Source organism: Oratosquilla oratoria, chromosome 44 (genome assembly GCF_046742065.1).
Source record: "Oratosquilla oratoria isolate Oo_2021 chromosome 44, ASM4674206v1, whole genome shotgun sequence".
Lineage (NCBI taxonomy): Eukaryota > Metazoa > Arthropoda > Malacostraca > Stomatopoda > Squillidae > Oratosquilla > Oratosquilla oratoria.
In genome coordinates, this window is record NC_134820.1 from 24,920,305 (window position 1) to 24,942,804 (window position 22,500).

General features: G+C 39.9%; 1 protein-coding gene across 1 annotated transcript in view; it reads right to left on the minus strand.

Moving 5' to 3' along the window:
* LOC143022349 (uncharacterized) overlaps positions 1-22,500 on the minus strand; it is a 131,804-nt gene that overhangs the window by 72,870 nt on the left and 36,434 nt on the right. The window contains exon 3 of the mRNA XM_076180501.1: positions 1,591-1,759. Coding sequence (XP_076036616.1) covers positions 1,591-1,759 — 169 coding nt within the window. The remainder of the gene's footprint in view (positions 1-1,590; positions 1,760-22,500) is intronic.

The window sequence follows — 22,500 nt, forward strand, 5'->3', positions numbered from 1 at the left end:
TTATCATTAAAGAACTCCATCAATCACGAAACAACACTTACTGTATTAAAGTGACTACCGACACACCCAGAGAATTATCACAGTATCATACCAATGAACACAAAAACTATCTTGAACGTAAGCTTGAAGTGGCTCCAATGGACTTAGAGACAGCCGTGACTCAAAATAAATAGACAGGACCCGAGTACTGGAAACACAGACAAGTCATCAACTTTAAGAAGAGTCAATGAACTTAGAAGAGGACAGGACCTTACCGTTGAGCACGTGGACTCGCTTCAAGAGGCTCTAATGGACTTAGAGACAGCCGTAACTCAAAATACAAGAACAAGACCCGAGTACTGGAAACAACAGGACCCGAGTACTGGAAACACAGGCAAGTCATCAACTTTAAGAAGAGCCAATGAACTTAGAAGAGGACAGGACCTTACCGTTGAACACATGGACTCGCTTCAAGAGTCCCCAATGGACTTAGAGACAGCCGTAACTCAAAATAAATGAACAGGACCCGAGTACTGGAAACAACAGGACCCGAGTACTAGAAACAACAGGACCCAAGTACTGGAAACAAGAGGACCCGAGTACTGGAAACACAGGCAAGTCATCAACTTTAAGAAGAGCCAATAAACTTAGAAGAGGACAGGACCTTACCGTTGAGCACGTGGACTTGCTTCGAGAGGCTCCAATGGACTTAGAGACAGCCGTAACTCAAAATAAATGAACAGGACTCGAGTACTGGAAACAACAGGACCCGAATACTGGGAACACAGACAAGTCATCAACTTTAAGAAGAGCCAATAAACTTCAAAGAGGACAGGACCTTACCGTTGAGCACGTGGACTCGCTTTAAGAGGCTCCAATGGACTAAGAGACGGCTATAACTCAAAATAAATGAACAGGACCCGAGTACTGGAAACAACAGGACCCGAGTACTGGAAACAACAGGACCCGAGTACTGGAAACAACAGGACCCGAGTACTGGAAACAACAGGACCCGAGTACTGGAAACACAGGCAAGTCATCAACTTTAAGAAGAGTCAATGAACTTAGAAGAGGACAGGACCTTACCGTTGAGCACGTGGACTTTCAGGACCCGAGTGCTGGAAACAACAGGACCCGAGTACTGGAAACACAGGGAACTCATCAACTTTAAGAAGAGTCAATGAACTTAGAAGAGGACAGGACCTTACCGTTGAGCACGTGGACTTTCAGGACCCGAGTGCTGGAAACAACAGGACCCGAGTACTGGAAACACAGGCAAGTCATCAACTTTAAGAAGAGCCAATAAACTTACAAGAGGACAGGACCTTACCGTTGAGCACGTGGACTCGCTTCAAGAGTCCCCAATGGACTTAGAGACAGCCCTAACTCAAAATAAATGAACAGGACCCGAGTACTGGAAACACAGGCAAGACATCAACTTTAAGAAGAGCCAATAAACTTCGAAGAGGACAGGACCTTACCGTTGAGCACGTGGACTCGCTTTAAGAGGCTATAACTCAAAATAAATTAACAGGACCCGAGTACTGGAAACACATGTAAGTCATCAACTTTAAGAAGCGCCAATGAACTTAGAAGAGGACAGGACCTTACCGTTGAGCACGTGGACTCTGATGGAAGTAGCGTTGAGGTTGGATGGAGCGCATCTGTAGATTCCAGAGTCTTCTTCCCTTGCGTTCTGGAGGAGGAGGTAACTGATTGTGGTCGGACCCTTCTCGATGACCATGGAGAAGCCGCCTCGAGAGCTACTCAGGCTCATGTTCTGAGTGGGAGGGGAGAGAGAACAAAGAAATAGATGAAGAACGGGGTACATTTTTTTTTTTCTGATACAAGTTTAGACTTCTGGTAAGAGATGATGAGAGAAAAGGTGAGGTTTGAGATGGCATATAACAAACCAAGATTGAAGAGCTTGATGAGCTAATGGTTTGATCATATGGGAACATGACACGTTTATAAATTCTTATACATTTTGATTACCTGCGGAAAAAAAAATCACGGCAAGATATCAAATATTGAACCCGTTCATAAGAACATTTTTCTTTCTCAATGAAAATAAATAGGCTAATCGAAAACATATTTACATAATAGTGTTCTTATAAAAATATACGTGTGTGTGTGTACAATTTTCGTTGTATGTGTGTGTGCGCGTGTGTACGTTCACACGCGTATACATACGCGCTGTGTACCTCCAAGCCTGTGCTTCCTTATCTATACTACCTCTCTACTTTTTCAGTCAAATGTAAAAAAAAAGGTCCTTATACACATTACCAATATGTTATTTGCTTCCAATATGTTATTTGCTTTCAATCCTTCCCCTAGTAATTGATAAAAACAATAAAATTTCCATCGCAACCCTTTAAGTCATTACTGCCAAGTAATGACCCCCTTCCTTCTCTATAGAGTCAACCATTCAACAGGTGGTACCGATTCCCGACCTGTTTGTTCCTCAGGTTCTCTGGCGAGTCTGAGTCCCGACGAGTTTGAGTCCCGGCCGAGTTTGAGTCCCGACGAGTTTGAGTCCCAGCGAGTTTGAGTCCCGGCGAGTTTGAGTCCCGTCGAGTTTGGGTCCCGTCGAGTTTGAGTCCCGGCGAGTTTGAGTCCCGTCGAGTTTGGGTCCCGGCGAGTTTGAGTCCCGTCGAGTTTGGGTCCCGTCGAGTTTGAGTCCCGGCGAGTTTCAGTCCCGGCGAATTTGAATCCCGGCCGAGTTTGAGTCCCGACGAGTTTGAGTCCCAGCGAGTATGAGTCCCAGCGAGTTTGAGTCCCGTCGAGTTTGGGTCCCGTCGAGTTTGAGTCCCGGCGAGTTTGAGTCCCGTCGAGTTTGAGTCCTGGCGAGTTTAAATCCCGACGAGTTTGAGTCCTGGCGAGTTTGAATCCCAGCAAGTTTGAATCCCGTCGAGTTTGGGTCCCGTCGAGTTTGAGTCCCGGCGAGTTTGAATCCCAGCAAGTTTGAATCCCGTCGAGTTTGAGTCCCGTCGAGTTTGAGTCCCGGCGAGTTTGAGTCCCGGCGAGTTTGAATCCCAGCAAGTTTGAATCCCGTCGAGTTTGAGTCCCGGCGAGTTTCAGTCCCGGCGAGTATTAATCCCGGCGAGTTTGAGTCCCGCAGAGTTTGAGTCCGGCAAGTTTTGAGTTTGAGTTGATAGTGGATGCATAGCGATTAAATCTAGTGATGAAGTAATCTCCAGTAGGCTAAAGAACAGCAATACATAAATATGGGATAGATGCAAAAGGTTGTTGAGAACCACTGTTCAGTCTAGACCAGAGGTGGGGAACCTGCGGCCTTCGAAATTTAAAAAAATGGGTAAAAAATCATTTAAAAATTTCATACATATATACATTTTTAAAATGAAAAAAATATTTTTAAACTGAATTTTTAGGGAAGGGGTGGAAAACTTACACCGTCCCCTAAAAAGGGATAAGATATATATAAAAAAAAAAAAAAAAAAAAAAAAAAATCAGGGCGGCCACAATGTGGGACGGGGAATTGGAAGGTGGCCTTCATGCACAAAAAGGTTGCCCATCCCTGGTCCAAACACCTTCAGGTGCCGCTTCCAGAACCATCAAGGAACATTTGTCTGTAATATGGGTCCAACTGTCCCGGATAATCATGGTCTGTTCTTCTGGTTTTGTGGGCTTGTGATTTGTTTGTCTTTACTGTATGCATGCTTCTGTGTATGTGTGTGTGAGAGAACGTGTATTTGTGTGAGAACGTGTATGTATGTATGCATCTGTGTATGTGTGTGATAACGTTTATGTATGTATTTGTGTGTGTGTACGTGGATATGTGTATACATGTGCATGAGTGGTTGGGGAAATCGTTTTTGCTTGTATATGTATCGTACATGTCCAAGTATACAAACTTTAGCGCGTATATATATATATATATATATATATATATATATATATATATATATATACATATATATACACAAGGATATACTCGAGTGTGCCCACAAATAGCACAAGAAGATTAAATTACGGTCCACAGTGGGTCAGTGTCCAGACGAAGAACTATTCCATGAAGTCTCGAGTCAAGGTCAACTTAGATTGGTTGACAACAAACATGCCAGAAATGTAAGATGTCTCGCGAGACAAACAGAAAGTAAAATCAATCAATTTCAGTCATCCTTGGGTCGTTCTTTATTGAACGAAACCGGAGATGGCAGACAGAAATACGAGTAAATCTAAGATAAAAAACAATCAGCTTAATTGAGGAAATTAATATAGGGATTTTTCCCCTATATGTGGGAAATTAATATAGGGATTTTCCCCTATATGTGGGAAATTGATATAGGGATTTTTTTCCCTATATGTCGAGGGAGGTGGAATTCCCTAAGAAGAGAAATTTTCTTTTGGGAGCCAGAGGAAAGCATGTCAAAAGGATAGCTAGGACTTTTATAAGGTCAGACTCATCATAGGTCATTTCTCTGACGTCAGAGATGTGAGGTCACAAGGTCACTGACAAGGGAAAAGGGTGACAGTAGAAATGAAATCTGTATACTTCGAGGCAGAAAGCCACAAAAATAAATAAATGAATAAATAAAAATAAAACGAATAAATAAATAAATAAATAAACATATAAAACAATTAAATAGATAGATAAATAAATAAATAAATAAATATAGATAAATAAAAAACGAAAATAAAAAATGGCTGAGGAGGAAATAAATAAACACATAAATAAATCAATTAAATAAACAAACAAATAAATAAATAAATAAATGAATAAATAAATAAAACGAAAAATACATAAAATTGGCTGAGAGGAGGAAATGAAAAACGGAAAGACAGAGCACTAGCCTAAAGAGGAAACGGAGGGAAATCAAGAAGAATGACGAATGCTAAGCGCAAAGAAAGTAAAGAAATGATTGATGGACCAATAAATCATAAGCAAAAGGACACAAAACAACATTTAGAGAAGATGAAACGAATACGAGGGAGAACAAAAGAGAAACGAGAGGAAGAGAGGAAGGAGAGAAACAATGCAGGCATCACACGAAAGAATTTCTTTTTTCGCTAAGTAGGAGGGGAAATATGGAAGACAAAGTGGAAAGAAAAATTACATTGTGGTAACTGGAAAAGGAAAACCGAGAGGAGGAGGAGGAGGAAGAAGAAGAAGAAGAAGAAGAAAAAGAAAGAATTGTTAAAAAGGGAAGAAGAAAGGTGGGTGATGTACGGATTGAACGAAAGAGAGAGAGAGAGAGAGAGAATGTGAGTGAGTGAGTGAGTAAGTAAGTGAGTGAGTGAGTGAGATAGAGAGAGAGAGAGAGAAAGAGAGAGAGAGTGGAAGAGCAAGAAAGAGAGGGGGAGAGAGAGAAATAGAGAGCAAGAAAGAGAGGGAGAGAGAGAGAGAAGAGAGAGAGAGAGAAGAGAGAGATGAACAGAGGAATAAGAGAAAGTAAGATGATGAGAGTAGGAAATGAAAGTGAAAAAAAAAGAAAAATAGGAGAGGAAGAAGAGAAAGGACAATAGCCAAGGAAAGAGGAAGAAGACAAATGATAAAAAGAGAGAAGAGAGAAAGAGAGAGATATGAAGAAAGGAAGAACAGGAAGCAAGATGATGAGAGGAGGTGAGAGAGGAGGAAGAAAAAGAAAGGAGAGGAAGAAGAGAAAGGATGGTAATAAAAGATAGGAGGAAGAAGAAAAATAAAAATAAAGAGAGGGAAGAGAGAGAAAGAGAGATATTAACAGAAGAAGAAGAGAAAGTAAGATGATGATAGGAGGAAGTGAAGGAAATATAAGAAAAGGGAAAGAAAGAAAAAGAAAATTAGGAAGACGAAAAGAAAGAAAAAGAAAATTAGGAAGACGAAAAGAAAGAAAATGGAAAATAACAAAAAGAAAATGAAAGAAAGATAAGAGGAAAGAAAGAAGCAAAAATAGGATAACGAGAAGAATGAAAGAATTAGTACAAAAAGAGAAAAAAAGACATAGAAAGAAGAATAGCAAAGCAGAGAGTGACATAAAGAAAATGAAAAAGAAAAAGAAAAAGAAAAAATGTGGTGAGCTGGTTGGGGAGATTAGGGGAGGAGGACGAGGAGGAGGAAGAGACGAAGAAAAGCAGGGAGGAGTAGGAGGAGGAGGAGGAGGAGGAAAAAGAGCCGCGGGAGAAAAGGAAAATTAGTGCAGAGTAGAAGATGATGAGCAAGATAGGAGGAAGAGAAGGAGGAGGAGGAGGAAGAGAAAGAGGAGGAGGAAGTGAAGGAGGAGGAGGAGGAAGAGGAAGAAACGAAGAAAAGGAGGAGAGGACGAGGAGGAGGAAGAGGAAAAAGAGCCGCAGGAAAAAAGGAAAATTAGTACAGAGTAGAGGATGATGAACAAGATAAGAGGAGGAGGAAGAGGAGGAAAAGGAAGAGGAGGAAAAGGAGCCGTGGGAGAAAAGGAAAATTAGAGTAGAGGATGATGAACAAGATAGGAGGGGAAAGGGGAGGAGGAGGAAGAGGAGACGGGAAAAAGGAGGACGGGGAACGAAAGAGAGTAGGAGTAAGAGAGAAGAAAGAGGAGGAGAAGGAGGAGGAGGAGACGGGAAAAAGAAAGAGGGGAACGAAAGACAGTAGGATTAAGAGAGAAGAAAGAGAAGGAGGAGGAGGAGAAGGAAGGAAAATGAGCTGTTGTAGAAAAAGAAAGGTAGTGGAAGAATAAAGGCTGGATATAAGAGTGGAAGAAGAGGAGGAGGAGGAGTAGGAGGGGGAGCGAGAGAGAGAGAATAAGGTGAATAACAAGAGAAGCGGAGGAGGAGGGGGAGAAAGGGGAGAAGAGGGAAAAGTAGAATAGTAGAATATGAAAGTTGAACAGGAGAGGATAGATACAAGAAAGGAAGAGGAAGATGGAAAAGACGAAAAGTAGAGAAGGAGGATGAAGAAGAAGACGAGAAAATGAACGAAGAAGAGGAACAAGAGAGGAGGATGAGAAGAATAAGGAAAAAGAGAAGAGAAGAAAGAGTGTGTGAGGAGTAAGAGAGGAAGAAAGAGAATAAGGAGGAGGAGGAAGAAGACGAGAAAATGAACGTAGAAGAGGATGAGAAGAATAAGGAAAAAGAGAAGAGGAAAAAGAGTTTGAGAAGTAAGAGAGGAAGAAAGAGAATAAAGAGGAGGGCGAGGATGAGAAGAATAAGGAATAAGAGGAAAAAGAGTTTGAGGAGAAAGAGAATAAAGAGGAGGGCGAGGACAAGGAAGAGGACTAAGACAAGAAAGAGTAGAGAAAGAGGCGGAAATGGAGGATATAATGGATGAGTAGAAGATATTTGTTTGTTATTATTTGTTTGTTTATTATTATTTTCTTGATTTTTATCTATTACTAGTTATCTGTAAATTTATTGTTATTTACTATTTACCTGTTTGTTTATTATTTAACTATACCTGTGCATTTAATTTTATTTATTATTCATATTATTATATATATATATATATTTTTTTCTTTTATGTATTTATCATTATTTTTTTCCGCATCCGGCCTAGTTATGGACCAAAAGGTCTCTTGTTGGCATGCTCCTCCTTTGCAATCCTTTGTAGAATGAGAAAGAGGGCAATAAGGTGGATAGCTTGAAATAATGGAAGGCGAGCAGATGGGAAAGAAAAAGGCTCAGTTTAGAATTAAAGGAATGGACAAGAAGAGAAGGTACGAACAAAACACAGACAAGAAAAAAGTGAAATTAAGGAGAGATACAAAGAGGGAGAACGTTAATCAAGAAGGAGGAAAAAATAGGTCATAAAAAACAAAGACGGAAACTGAACAGACGTAAAACAAAACACAACAATAACAAACAAGCAAACAAAAAACGAGAGCAATTGGTCAGAGGAAAAGGAGAGAAGAGAGAGTATATGAAAAGAGAAAGAGCAGAGCAGGGAGAACAAATATAAGAGGGAACACAGAATAACATAAGAAAAAGAGAAGAGAGGAAAAATTATGAAGAAATGAAACAAACAATTGGAGATTTTGGCAGAGAGAGAGAAAAAATAAATAAAAAAGAGAACATAAAATAACACAAGAAAAAGAGAAGAGAGGAAAAATTATGAAGAAAAGAAACACACACTTGGAGATTTTGGTAGAAAGAGAGAGAAAGATGGGCTGCAGTAAAAAGAGAGTAGGAACAAACGAAGAATAAACGCAGAAAGCAAAAAACAGAAAAAAAGAAAAACAAGTAAAAATGCTAGGAAGAAAGAAGAAAAGGACAAACAAGAAATATAATCACGAAAGAGAAACAAAATGAGAAGATGAGAAACCGGACACAAAATGTAAAATAGAGGAATGCAGAAGAAGAGAAAAAAAATAAGGAAAAAACAGTAAAAAAAAATGAAGAAATAGAAGAGAAAGAACAAGGGAGGCGTGGGGAGAGGAACAGGAAGGGAAAGAAAGAATGAAAAGAACAACGAAAAGGAATCAAGAGAAGAGAAGAAGAGAAATATAAAAAAAATCAGGAAAAGCCAGCAAAAAAACAACAACGAAGAAACAGAAGAGAAAGAACAAGGGAGGGAGAGAGGAGAGGAACGGAAAGGGGAAGAAAGAAGAATGAAAAGAACAACGAAAAGAAATCAAGAGAAGAGAAGAGAAACAAAAAAATCAGGAAAAACCAGCAAAAAAACAACAACAAATAAGTAAAAAAACGAAGAAACAGAAGAAGAGAAAGAACAAGGGAGAGAGAAGAATGGAAAGGGAAAGAAAGAAGAATGAAAAGAAAAACGAAAAGAAATCAAGAGAAGAGAAGAAGAGAAAAAAACAGAAAAAACAAGCAAAAAAAATAAAAAAGCGAAGAAACAGAAGAAGAGAAAGAACAAGGGAGGGGAAAAGGAGAGGAACGGGACGGGGAAGAAAGAAGAATAAAAAGAACAACGAAAAAAATCAAGAGAAGAGAAGAAGAGAAACAAAAAAAAAAACAGGAAAAGCAAGCAAAAAAAAACGAAGAAACAGAAGAATAGAAAGAACAAGGGATGATGAGAAGAACGGAAAGGGGAAGAAAGAAGAATGAAAAGAACAACGAAAAGAAAATCCAAGGAAGAGAAGAAGAGAAATAAAAAAAAAAACAGGATAAGCCAGCAAAAAAAAAAAAAAAAAAAAAAAAAAAAAAAAGAACGAAGAAACAAGGGAGGATGAGAAGAACGGAAAGGGGAAGAAAGAAGAATGAAAAGAACAACGAAGAGAAAATCCAAGGAAGAGAAGAAAGTACAACAGGAGTTCTCGAGGCTGACGAAGAAGGCAAACTTCGCTAAGAAGATCAGGCGAAGTCGAGGTACAATTGACATCGAGGAACGTCGAGTCTCTCAGGGTTGAGGGGTGGGGTGGGGGTGGGGGGCAGGGACGGAGTGGGGTGGTCACTGAGAGGGGGGAGAGGGGAAGGGACTTAGGGTGAGGAAGGAAGCAGGCAATAAAGTGGTGATGCAAAACACGAGTCTCGAGAGAGTGAAGAGGAAGAAGAAGAAAAAAGAGGAATAAAGGGAGGAGGATAGGAGGAGGGGGAAGTGAAGGAAGGGAGGAGGAAGAAGAAGAAGAAAAAAAGGGGGAATAGAGGGTGGAGCATAGGAGGAGTAGGAAGAAAGGAAGTGAAGGAAGGAAGGAAGAAGAAGAAGAATAAAAAAAGGAGGAATAGAGGGATGAGCATAGGAGGAGGGGGGAGAGAAGCCGTGAAGGAAGGGAGGAGAAAGAAGAAAAGGAGGAATAGAGGGAGGAGCATAGGAGGAGGGGGAAGAGAGGCCGTGAAGGAAGGGAGGAGGAAGAAGGAGAAGAAGAAAAAAAGGATGAATAAAGGGAGGAGCATAGGAGGAGGGGGAAGAGAAGCCGTGAAGGAAGGGGGGAAGAAGAAGAAGAAAAAAAAGGAGGAATAGAGGGAGGAGCGTAGGAGGAGGGGGAAGAGAAGCCGTGAAGGAAGGGGGGAAGAAGAAGAAGAAGAAGAAGAAGAAGAAAAAGAAAAGAAGAAGAAGAAGAAGAAGAAAAGGAGAAATAGAGGGAGGAGGATAGGAGGAGGGGAAAGGGAGGGAGTGAAGGAAGGGAGGAGGAAGAAGAAGAAATAAAGGAGGAATAGAGGGAGGAGCACAGGAGGAGGGGGAAGAGAAGCCGTGAAGGAAGGAAGGGAGGAGGAAGAACAAGAAAAAAAGGAGGAATGGAGGGAGAAGCATAGGAGGAGGGGGAAGAGAGGAAGTGAAGGAAGGGAGGAGGAAGAAGAAGAAAAAAAAAGGGGGAATAGAGGGAGGAGCATAGGAGGAGGTGGAAGAGAGGAAGTGAAGGAAGGGAGGAGGAAGAAGGAGAAGAAGAAAAAAAGGAGGAATAGAGGGAGGAGCATAGGAGGAGGGAAAGAGAGGCCGTGAAGGAAGGGAGGAGGAGGAAGAAGAAGAAGAAGAAGAAGAAGAAGAAGAAGAAGAAGAAGAAGAAAAGGAGGAATAGAGGGAGGAGCATAGGAGGAGGGGAAAGAGAGGAAGTGAAGGAAGGGAGGAGGAAGAAGAAGAAGTAGAAAAAAGGAAGAATAGAGGAAGGAGCATAGGAGGAGGGGGAAGAGAAGCCGTGAAGGAAGGGAGGAAGAAGAAGAAGAAAAAAAAGGAGGAATAGAGGGAGGAGGCATAAGAGGAGGGGGAAGAGAAGCCGTGAAGGAAGGGAGGGGGAAGAAGAAGAAAAGGAGGAATAGAGGGAGGAGCATAGGAGGAGTAGGAAGAGAGGAAGTGAAGGAAGGGAGGAAGAAAAAGAAGAAGAAGAAAAAAGGAGGAATAGAGGGAGGAGGGGAAAGAAAGGAAGTGAAGGAAGGGAGGAAGAAAAAGAAGAAGAAGAAAAGGAGGAATAGAGGGAGGAGCATAGGAGGAGGGGGAAGAGAAGCCGTGAAGGAAGGGGGGAAGAAGAAGAAGAAGAAGAAGAAGAAAAAAGGAGGAATAGAGGGAGGAGCATAGGAGGAGGGGGAAGAGAGGAAGTGAAGGAAAGGAGGAAGAAGAAGAAGTAGAAAAAAGGAAGAATAGAGGAGGAGCATAGGAGAAGGGGGAAGAGAAGCCGTGAAGGAAGGGAGGAAGAAGAAGAAGAAGAAAAAAAAAAGGAGGAATAGAGGGAGGAGCATAGGAGGAGGGGGAAGAGAAGCCGTGAAGGAAGGGGAGAAGAAGAAGAAGAAGAAGAAGAAGAAGAAGAAGAAGAAGAAGAAGAAGAAGAAGAAGAAGAAAAGAAGAGTGGGAAGGAACAAGACACTAAAGGAAGATGAAAAAAAGTCTACAAAGTCTATTTTGGGTCAACAGGAGTTGAGTTTAGGAATTTATATTTTTTCAGTTTGATTAAACACTTCATAAGTTCTCCTCTGGCTTCAAGTAATATGATTCGTCTAAGGGACATTATAAGAATTAGAATTTAAATGATTTTGAATGAATATTTCTAAATAGACTATTTTCTATTACAAAAAAGAGCTATGCGAAAGGGAAGAGACGATAAAAAAAGAGAGAAAATAAAGAGAAAAGAGTGTAGAGGGAAAACTGAAGATCCTGTGCTGAAGAACAAAGCAACAGAGGCTAAGAACCTTCAGAAAGATAACAAAATGCTTAAAGAAAAGAGTCAAACTCAAAAAACAAAAAACAAAAATCAAACTCAAAAAAATTCACCAAATCAGAGGTGACCCGGAAGCTTCCGATTTTTTTTTTTTCGAAAAGACTTCAAGGTCAAGCGAAGGCAAAGACAAAACACGAAACCAATCAAATCCATCACGACGAAGCAGAGCCTGAGACTCGACCAAGAAAAAACGAAGAAAAAAAAAATACAACAAAGAATCAGGAAAGGGAGGGGATTGAATGGAAATGCAGAAGCAACTGAAGAAGAATAAAAAAAGAAAAAAAAAAGAGGAAGGAGGAAGAAAGAGAAAAGGAAGAGGAGGAAGAGGAAATAATAAAAATAATAAGAAGAAAGAAAAAGGAATAGGAGAGGAAGAAGAAGAAAAAGAAAAGGAAGAACAAGAACAAGAAGAAGAAAAAGAAAAGGAAGAACAAGAAGAAGACGAAGAAAAAGAAGAAGAACAACAACAACTACAACAACACAACAACAGCAACAACAAAAACAACAAGATGACGACAACGAAGACGAAAATAAAGATGAAGAAGAAGATGAAGAATAAGACGACGACATCGAAGAAGAAGAAGAAGAAGACGAGGACGAAGACGACAAAATCGAAGACGAAGGCGACGACGACGACGACTAAGAAGAAGAAGAAGGCGACGACGAAGAAATAAATAAAGAAGAAGAGGAAGAAGAAAAGAAAAAGGAAGAAAAAGAATAATAAGAAGACGAAGAAGAAGACGAAGAAAAAGGAGATAAAGCAGAGGAAGAAGAATAAGAAAAAGGAAGAAATAGAAGAAGGAAGAAGAAGAAAAGGGAGAAGAGAAGAAGAAGACAACGAAGAAGAAGAAGAAGACGAAGAAGAAGGAGAAGAAGACGAAGAAGAAGAAGACGAAGAAGAAGAAAACAAAGAAGAAGAAGAAGTAAAAGAAGATGAAGGAAAAAAGAAGAAGAATAAAGAAAAGAAGAAGAGAAACGAAAACCAGAAGAAGAAGTCGCAGGCGAAGAAGAGGACAAAGAACGCGGCGACAGCGAGTGCTCGCGGAACTTATCGAGTCAGCCTAAGAGGATAAGGACCCGAGTGACGTCCGGTGCATACATTGAGGCGAAAAACAATGGGATGGAGGGCGAGAGACAAAAGAGGGCATTAGAACGCATTAGAACGAGAGACAAAGGAACAACGATTACAGCGAAGGAGAGAAAAATGTATTCGTTGAATTCCAAATAACGAAAGGAAAAATCATTGGTGGAGTAAATATAAGGAAAAAAGAACGAAAAAAAAAAAAGAGGAAACGGGAAGATTAAATGGAGATGGGGAAAGGGTAGGAAGAAGGAAAAATAGGAAAGGAAAAATAGAAATGGAGAAAGAGGTAACGCAATAGGAAAAGAAACAGGAAAGTAAGAAGTAGAGGAGAAAAAGAGAAAATAAAAAGAGGAGCGAGGGAAAGAGGAGAAGTAAGATGAGGAATGGAAGAAGAAACAGGAAAAGAAACAGGAGGAAGAGGAAGATGGGTAGAGGCAAAGGAAGTTTAGCAAAAGATGAGGTGGAGGAGGAGGAAGAGGAAGAGGAAGAAGGGTAGAGGCAAACGAGGTTTAGCAAAAGATGAGGTGGAGAAGGAGGAGGAATAGGAAGAGGAAGAAAGGTAGAGGCAAAGGAAGTTTAGCAAAAGATGAGGTGGAGGAGGAAGAGGAGGAGAAAGAGGAAGAGGAGGAGAAGGAGGAAGAGGAGGAAGAGGAGGAGGAGGAGGAGAAGAAACTTCAAAGTCAACAAGAAGGACATCAACTGCAAGAACGCATCATCAGGGATGACCTCAGCAAACTGAGGTCAGTGAAAAACAGAGGAAGAAGGAGAAGCTAAGATAAGAAGCTGACAGAAGACGATGAGGAAGACGAAGGGAAGGAAGAGCAAGAAGAAAAAGAATAAAAGGAAGAAATAGTAATGATGATGATGATAATGATGATGATGATGATGATGGTGATGATGATAATATAGAAAAAACAAAATAGAACAGTACAAAAAAATGACAGTGGAACAAAGTAGGAAGAAAAAGAGAAAGAGGAAGAAGAAGAAGAACAGTGGGGAAAAGAGGAAGAAGAAGAAGAGAAAGAAGAAGAAGAGAAAGAGGAAGAAGAAGAAGAAATAGAAGAAAGAGAAGAGTAAGAATAAGAAACAGAAGAGAGAGAAGAAAAAAAGAAGAAAGAGAAGAATGTTGGAAGAAGAAGAAGAAAGAAAAGAATGTTGGAAGAAGATATATTACACGTCACAGGACGTCACACTTCGAGAATATAGACATCAAGACAGACGACGTCGCGTATGTCGCAGCAGCAGCACCAGGCGGCTGTTGAGCCTTAGGTCTAACCAGAAACCGACCGTAGAGGCCACTTGACTGTAATTAGGCGGGCCTGACCTTGACCCTTAGGACGCCTGGTCCGCACAAGAGACGACCATTGAGAAGCATACGTCCACAGAAGGAATTTTCCTGATATTTCATTTTTCACCATGTAGTATTAAAATACGCCATATCCATCTATGTATCACAATTATATATATATATACATATTATATATATATATATATATATATATATATATAGAGTGTATCACTCAACCATGTAAAAACCTACTTGTCACATTGTAAATATTACTGTACGAATATATATATATATATATATATATATATATATATATATATATATATATATATATATATGTTGTGGTAGCTATTATGGCCTTTGTGGTCAGTTGCCTTGCTTCTTAGCGCAGATCTCGACTGACTATGGACAAACAGCCTTTAATTGTTCCGGTACTCTCATCGCCTTCAAAATGTGGATCACAAACTTCCACAAGAATAAGAATAAGATGATGGAGAGAGAGAGAGAGAGAGAGAGAGAGAGAGAGAGAGAGAGAGAGAGAGAGAGAGAGAGAGAGAGTGAATCACAACCTTTCACAAGAATAAGAATAAGATGATGATGATGATGATGAAGGGGGTAAGAGAGGGACAGACAGAGAGAGAGAGAGACAGAAAGTACTGTAAGACCCAATACGAGGCATAGACCTATTCTTAACAGAGACAATCTCCCAATCACCATTTGTACAAAACAAACGAACTCATTCACGACGATGAAAGTTCCTTTCGGGTGAATATAAAGCTATCTTGCTGCAGTCAGAAGAGACGTGTAAGTCTTCAACAACAGTGAAAAGGAATTAACTTCTCGTGGCTTGAACAGGAAGTCGACCAGCAAGACACAAAGACAAACACGGAACAAAGAACAACAGCCAGAAGATGATGAAGAAGGAAAAGAAAAAGGGAAACTATGAGAGAGGAAGAAAACATGAGAGAGCATGAGTGAAAAAAAGAGAAGAAAAGAGAGGTATGGGATGGGACTGATGAGATGGAGATGGAGGGGATTGAAGAGTTGACTGATCAGAGGGAGGGTGGGGAATGAAAGAAGGGAGTAGGAGAGAGGGAGGGATGGAAGGAGGGAGGGAGGGAGAGAGTGAGTGAGTGAGTGAGAGTGACTGAGAGTGAGTGAGTAAGAGTGAGTGAGTGACTGAGGGAATGAGGGAGAGAAGGATGAAGGGCGTGATGGAGATAGGGAAGGACATAAAAAGAGAGGAAAAGGAGAGAATGAAAGAGAGCGAGTGTGTGTGAGTGTGTGTGTTTCACTTGAGTCTCCTTTCCGAAAGTGCCGCGGTGGCAAAGCAGTTGTCGAAACATCGAAGCGATGCAAAAGGCCAGAGAGAGAGAGAGAGAGAGAGAGAGAGAGAGAGAGAGAGAGAGAGAGAGAGAAAGAGAGAGAGAGAGAGGAAGGGGGAGAGAGAGAGGAAGAGAGCGAGAGAGAAATATGGAGAAAGACAGAGAGACAGACAGACGGAGAAAGAGAGAGAGAGAGAGAGAGCAACCGAGGCAGACAAAAGACAAGCGAAGGCAAGACAAGATAAGAAGTGCTGGCGAACTTAGCGAGGAATTTTGATGACCCAACGGGTTGGGGGGAGGGGGAGAGAAGAAGGGAGGAAGGGGGGGGAGGAGGCTGGCTTCTGCTGGGAGGCGACGGGGGTGGGTGGTGATGTGGGGGGAGTCTACGGGATTGGGTGCTGAAAGAGAGAGAGAGAGAGAATGAGAGGGAGGGGAAGAAAGAGAGGGAGAGAGAGAGAAGAGAAGAGAGAATGATAGAGGGGGAGAAAAAAAAGGGAGGGGAAGAAAGAGAGGGAGGGAGAGAGAAAGAGGAGAGAAGAGAGAGAGAGAGAGATTGAGAGAGAGAGAGAAAGATAGAGATGAGGGAGAGAAAAAGAGAGGGAGATAGATAGGATAAAGAGAGAAAATAGAGAGAAAGAGAGGAAGACCCGGAAAATCAATTTCCGAAACAGGAAGAGTTAATCCCTTCCACGACGGATGACTTATTTATTTTATTCTGGTTGTCGGCAGGCGATTTTATTCAGCTATAGGAAACACCCCACTGTAGTCAAAAAGGATATCCCACTATGTTGTTAAACTGCATTTATTTTATTATGGTTGTCGCCAGGTGATTTTATTCAGCTATAGGAAGCACCCCACTGTTGGTAAACTGCACTGATTTTATTCTGGATAATATTTTTACAAATGATTACAAAGGTTGAGCATGCCGACAGGAGACCTTTTGGTCCATAACTAGGTCGGATGCTGAAAAAAACTATAAGTATAAATTAAAAGAATAGATAAATAAATAGATAAAAATAAAGATTATAATGATACTAATAATAATGAATAAAATGGATAAATGCACAGGTATAGTTAAATAATAAACAAACAGGTAAATAATAATAATAAATTGACTGATGATTAATAATAAATGACAATTAAGCATATAATAATTGATAACAAATGAAAATTAAGCAAATGATGATTAATAATAAATGACAATTAAGCATATAATAATTGATAACAAATGAAAATTAAGCAAATGATAATAAACAGACAAATAATAACAAACACATAAACAAATAATACAAAATAAATGACAGGCAAGCATCTTTCTTAGGTGTTTATCTAAACGAATCTTAAAGCTTCGAACTGAACTACATCGCACTGTCTCAAGATTTGCTGTGGATGTGCTGTGTCTTGCGACACTGCTTCTGACCCAGGGTAGTGGACAGGATGCAGGGATGACCTGTCATCCAGGAGATGCCAAGTTAAGAGGGAGGGAAGAGGGTGGAGGGGAGTGGAATATATAGGAAATGGAATGGGTGGGAGTGGTTTCTATGCCCTTTTCTTTTTGGCTACCCCCCGTGTAAGGGGGAAAGAGCCTTTGGTATATGTATGTACTAGTTCACAAATACTAGTACACTAGAACTAGTTCATTAGTACACTAGTACTAGTACATTACTACACTAATACAAGTACACTAGTATAAATACACAAGTGCACTAATACTAGTACACACATATATGATTACCAGTAAAATGAATAGATAAATGAAATAAATAAATAAAAAAATAAATAAAATTCTGCCTTTTACACTGTACACACCACGATGATCACGTGGCATGGAACGTGCATGATGTTGCCCACGACCTGACGCTTTTCTGCCAGTGTGACCCTACTTGACCCGACCTAACCTATCCCAGTGCAAGTATGTAATTACGCACCCACGCAGTATATATAGCGGCTCCCACCGCATGTAAAATCAGTTCACTCGTACCTTACAATATTATTTGTTTTTGTTTTGTTATAATTTGTCTGTCTGATTTTCATTTATTATTAGTTATATGTCAATTTATAATCATTTACTATTTACCTTTTTGTTTGTTATTCAACTATACCTATGCATTTATTTATGTATTCTATTTGTTATTTTTACATTATTATAGTTTTAATTTATTATTATTTTTTTTTTTTTTTTTTTTTTTTTTTTTTTTGCATCCGACCTAGATATGGATCAAAAGGTCTCCTGTCGGCATGCTCCGCCTTTGTAATCCTTTGAGACGAAGTCACCAAAACCCCTTTCTTTTCACCAACAATAGCATCGCTACAGCACTCATGAAACCTCTAAGCTGAATGGAACGATTTTGATATAAAAGAAATGGTTAGATACCGTCGTTTACTATCGCTTCTATCTTCTTAGACAATCTCGAAAAAGAAGAGGGTTGTTGATCGTGAGAATTAAGAGGGGCGGAAGTCATTGAAGAAGACTAATGGAGAAAAGGAAGAAGAAAGAGGAGTAGGAAGTGGAGGAAGAGAGGAAGGAGTGGAGGAGGAGGAGGAGTAAGAAGAGGAGGGGGAGGACGAGGAAGATGAGGAGTAGGAGGAGGAAGAAGATGAGAAGGAGTAAGAAGAGGGAGAGGAGGAAGATGAGGAGGAGTAGGAAGAGGAACACAAAGGAACACAAAGGAAGAGGAGGAGGAGGAGGAGGAAGAAGAAGAGGAGGAAATGGAGGAGGAGGAGGGGCTTGGTCTGGCGGCAGTGACAGACAAGAAATTTGAAAAAAAAAAAAAAAAAAAAAAAAGTCGAGACGCAAGAACCAAAGACGCCCAAATGAGTCTCAAGAGTCCCGGAAGGTCGAAGAAGGAGTCTCAGAGACAATCATGACGAACTAAGAAAATCGCCGAAGAGATTCTTCTGCCGAAGTTTCTGCCAAAGACCTTCTTATTCCACATCAGAGCATTCGTGATGAGATGTGCGGCAACGCGCCACTACTGTAGTGTCCCCTTAACGCATATAGCATTTTTGTAAAATAAAGTCACTGTAATGTAAGTAACTATTATGTGTCCGTGATAATCGAATTATATATTGTAGATAATATTGCCACATACTAGGATGGCCCTTGTAAGGTATAAAGCATCTAAGTGTGGCATTGTTGTATAATTGTACAAACTAATGAAATATTGATTGAATATAATCTATGTGATGGGGGACGGGAAATTCTATAACAAGTTCAAAGAGAATTGGGGATTAATTTAACCCTTCTCTTACGAACGATTACCACATCAGATGCAACTTTTGTACACGAATGTGAAATTGTCTGATTTGCTAAGAATATACAGCAGTGGACAAGATGCAGGGATGACCCGTTATCCAGGAGGTATCAAGACAAGAGGGAGGGAGGAGGGTAGAGGGGAGTGGAGTATGTAGGGGGTGGAATGGGTGGGAGTGGTTTCTATACCTTTGTTTATTGGCTACCTCCCGTGTAAGGGGGAAAAAACCTTTTGTATAAGTATGTATGTATGTATGTATGCATGCATGCATGTGTGTATGTATGTATGTTATGTATGTATGTATGTTATGTATGTATATATGTATGTATGTATACATGAATGTATAAAGCTAGAAAATAATACATGTAGACTCAGAAACACAGACGTACAACGTGCACACAGGCATAACGTGCACACATGCGCGCGCGCGCGGACACATACACGCGCAGGCAAACATATACACACATATTCATTCAGACACACACACACACACACACACACACACACACACACACACACACACACACACACACACACACACACACACATTAGCATTAGTCATTAAGTTATTAGAGAATAAGAAGTGGATCCTCTCGTCTGTAGTACTACTACTTATAGTACCAATTGTCTCCTATTCTCTTGAAGTGGGCCTCTAAAAAGCTAATGGACTCTACAAAGGACACTGTACCGCGTAGTTTTGCTGTAATTAACGAAAGCGTTTGATCAGATATGACAAACCTTTCAGGGCCTAAATCGGCCTCTTATGTTATTCTGTTTGTTCTCTTTGCTTAGGTCGTCTTTCATATTAGTTTATAGCTTCTGTTGTTATAGGCGATCTGTACGTATCTACAAAGACGATTCTTTCCTGTCCTTGATAGAGTTTATTTGTATTTTTCTATATTTTTTTCTATGACGCATGACCTAGAAGTGGTCACTGAGTGACGTGGGGGTATATATATATATATATATATATATATATATATATATATATATATATATGTATATATATATATATATATATATCTGATGAAAAATGTAGCACCACAATTGTCGATCACGTGAAAACCACAGCTGGAGCCAAAAAGACTGGACACAGGGAATCTATATGTTTCGATTGCAAATTGCAATACTCTTCAGTAGATACTGAAGAGGATTGCAGTTTGCAATTGAAATATAGAGATTCCCTGTCCCCAGACTATTTTGCTATGACTGTTTTTCACGTGATATGTATATATATATATATATATATATACATACATATACATGTATATACATGATATATATATACAGGGTGCGGCAGGTATTTGAGAACGCATCTTCTATGTGGTCTAGTAGCTTAGACACCATAGCTAACCATTCCTTTTCTTTTCCAGATGAAAATGTCACAATCAAATATTACCCAAGAAATGAAAAGGCATGCAGTTATTGTCTCTATAGCAGCTGGGCATACTAATTCTGAAATTGCTGCCTTCCTTAATGTTGCCCGGTCCTTCGTTTATAAGGTCAGAAGGGAACTTGTGGATGCCAGAGGCAATGTGGCAAGTACATCGCAACGTAAACAACATTCCCGACGATCGGACAGCATCAGAACATCAGAATTCATAAATGCTATTCAATCGGCGATTGATGAAAGCCCTGGGAAGTCCATGAGGGCACTGGCCAAGGATTTTCAAGTTGATGAGGCCACCATTCGACGTGTTGTTCACGAAGATCTCCGGTATAAGTCGTATGTGATCCGAAGAGGACAGTTCATGTCACAGAAGACACGTGAGAACCGAGTCATTAGGGCCAGACGTCTTTTGAACAAGTTAAAACATCCTGAAGAACCAGGAATCCTTTGGTTCTTCTCTGATGAGAAGAACTTTGTTCAGGACCAGAAGGTGAATAGGAGGAACGATCGTTGGTTGTGTCAAACTGCAGGTGAAGTTCCAACGGTTATGCATACTAAATTTCCAGCATCAGTGATGGTTCTGGGTGTCGTGAGCAGTGAAGGCGATGTGATGCCTCCCTTTTTTTTTCCGCCAAGGACTTCGTATCAATGCAGCTTCTTACACTGAAGTGTTGGAGACTGTTGTAAAGCCTTGGATGGATGGTGTAGCACGTGGCAGGCCGTACGTCTTCCAGCAAGACTCTGCTCCATCCCATACAGCTCACACAACCCAAGAATGGATGGCCACCAATTTTCATGACCACGTAACCCCCAACATGTGGCCCCCTAGCTCCCCTGATGTCAATCCTTTGGACTATTATGTTTGGGGCGTAGTTGAGAGGGAGTCTAATCGTAAACCTCACAACACTATAGCATCTCTCCAAGAAGCCATTGTCGCTGCAATGGCTAACATCCCCAAGAGTCAACTCATTGCTGCTTGCCAACGATTTAGACGTCGCTTGGAAGATATCATTGACAAGGATGGAGGTTTCATTGAGTGAAACAGTGCATTTGCTTTGCGTTAATGTATAGAATACAATAAATGCTAATTTAAATATATACTAAAACGTTAATAACCCTTATTACAAACAATCTCCTTTGTTCTCAAATACCTGCCGCACCCTGTATATATATATATATATATGTATTGTAGAAGATCATTTTGAACGTAAGAAGAAAAAAAAAAAGAACATAAGGAACGGAGTTGAAGACGATGTTGACTAGAATCTTTATTCTTGTTATGCATTGTACATATTTCTTTTTAAACCAGTTACTGAACAATTTAATCCTAGTGTATTGATACCCAGCGTTTCTATCCTTTAAGCAATATCACGTGTGAGAGATGGAACGACTTAGGTAATGGAAGAGTGATATAAGGAGGACCGGGGAGCAAGGGAGATAGCACTGGTAAAAGTAATCATCATATCCTACTGAATAAAGATGAGATTTTAATCATATAAGAACACTTCGTGACCCTGCTCCGTAGGGGTGTCATTAGCACCGACGCCTTTTTGTGTGAATTTTTCACAAATTTGTGTCTTGAGAAATTTGCTCACATGGGGCGTTTTGTGAGGAAATTATATGTTGCAATGAACTTATTTGTGTATATAATAATTCCTTCTTTTTGTGGGGGGAAAATGTGGAAATTCAGATTTCCTTGTGGGAATTTTGTGGGAAAGCTCTTACACATTTCTGGGAATTTTCTACAAATTTGTGTCTGAGAAATTTGCTTACATGTGATATTTTCCAAGCAAATTACATGTTGCAATGAACTTGTTATGTATAATAATTCCTTCTTTTAGTGGGAAAAAATTGAAAATTCAGATTTCCTTGTGGGAATTTTGTGGGAAAGCTCTTACACATTTCTGGGAATTTTCTACAAATTTGTGTCTGAGAAATTTGCTTACATGTGATATTTTCCAAGCAAATTACATGTTGCAATGAACTTGTTTGTGTGTATAATAATAATTCCTTTTTGTGGAAAAAAAAATGAAAATTCAGATTTCCTTGTGGGAATTTTGTGGACAAAATCTCGCTCATTTGTGGAACTGGCATAGATCACAGTAGCAACACTGGTTATTCAATAGTCCCTAAAACATCGACAATGTAAAGACGGATAGTAAAGCTGGGATAGTTTTTTGTACAGAAATGGTGAACACCTTTTTGGGTAGTTTCATCTTTACTATCTTATCTAATAGTCAAACTATTCCATTCAACTATCTCTTGATAGTACTTTGCCTGGAAATATGTTATGACTTCTATAGCCTTTGGTGCAAATAGACAGTGTTAATTAAATCAACCATGGCGAATTTCTCTGTTTATTAAGAGATTATACATGTACGTATGTGTATAAACAATGCATGTATTGTATGTAATCTGTTTACGCCTCAAAACTGATTATGGAAAATATCCAAATATAAAACATAGGGCAATGAGCGAGAGGCTATATTTTATAATAAAATCTTAATTCGAAGAAACGGATGAAAAGAAAACGGGAAAGTGTAGGGGCATTTTACAAAGGAGATCGAAAGAAAACGGAAAGACGGGATGCAGAGGAAGAGTGTAGAAAAAAAGAAATAAAAATAAAAACGACCCAAAATATGTGTGAAAGAAAGGAAAGAAAAG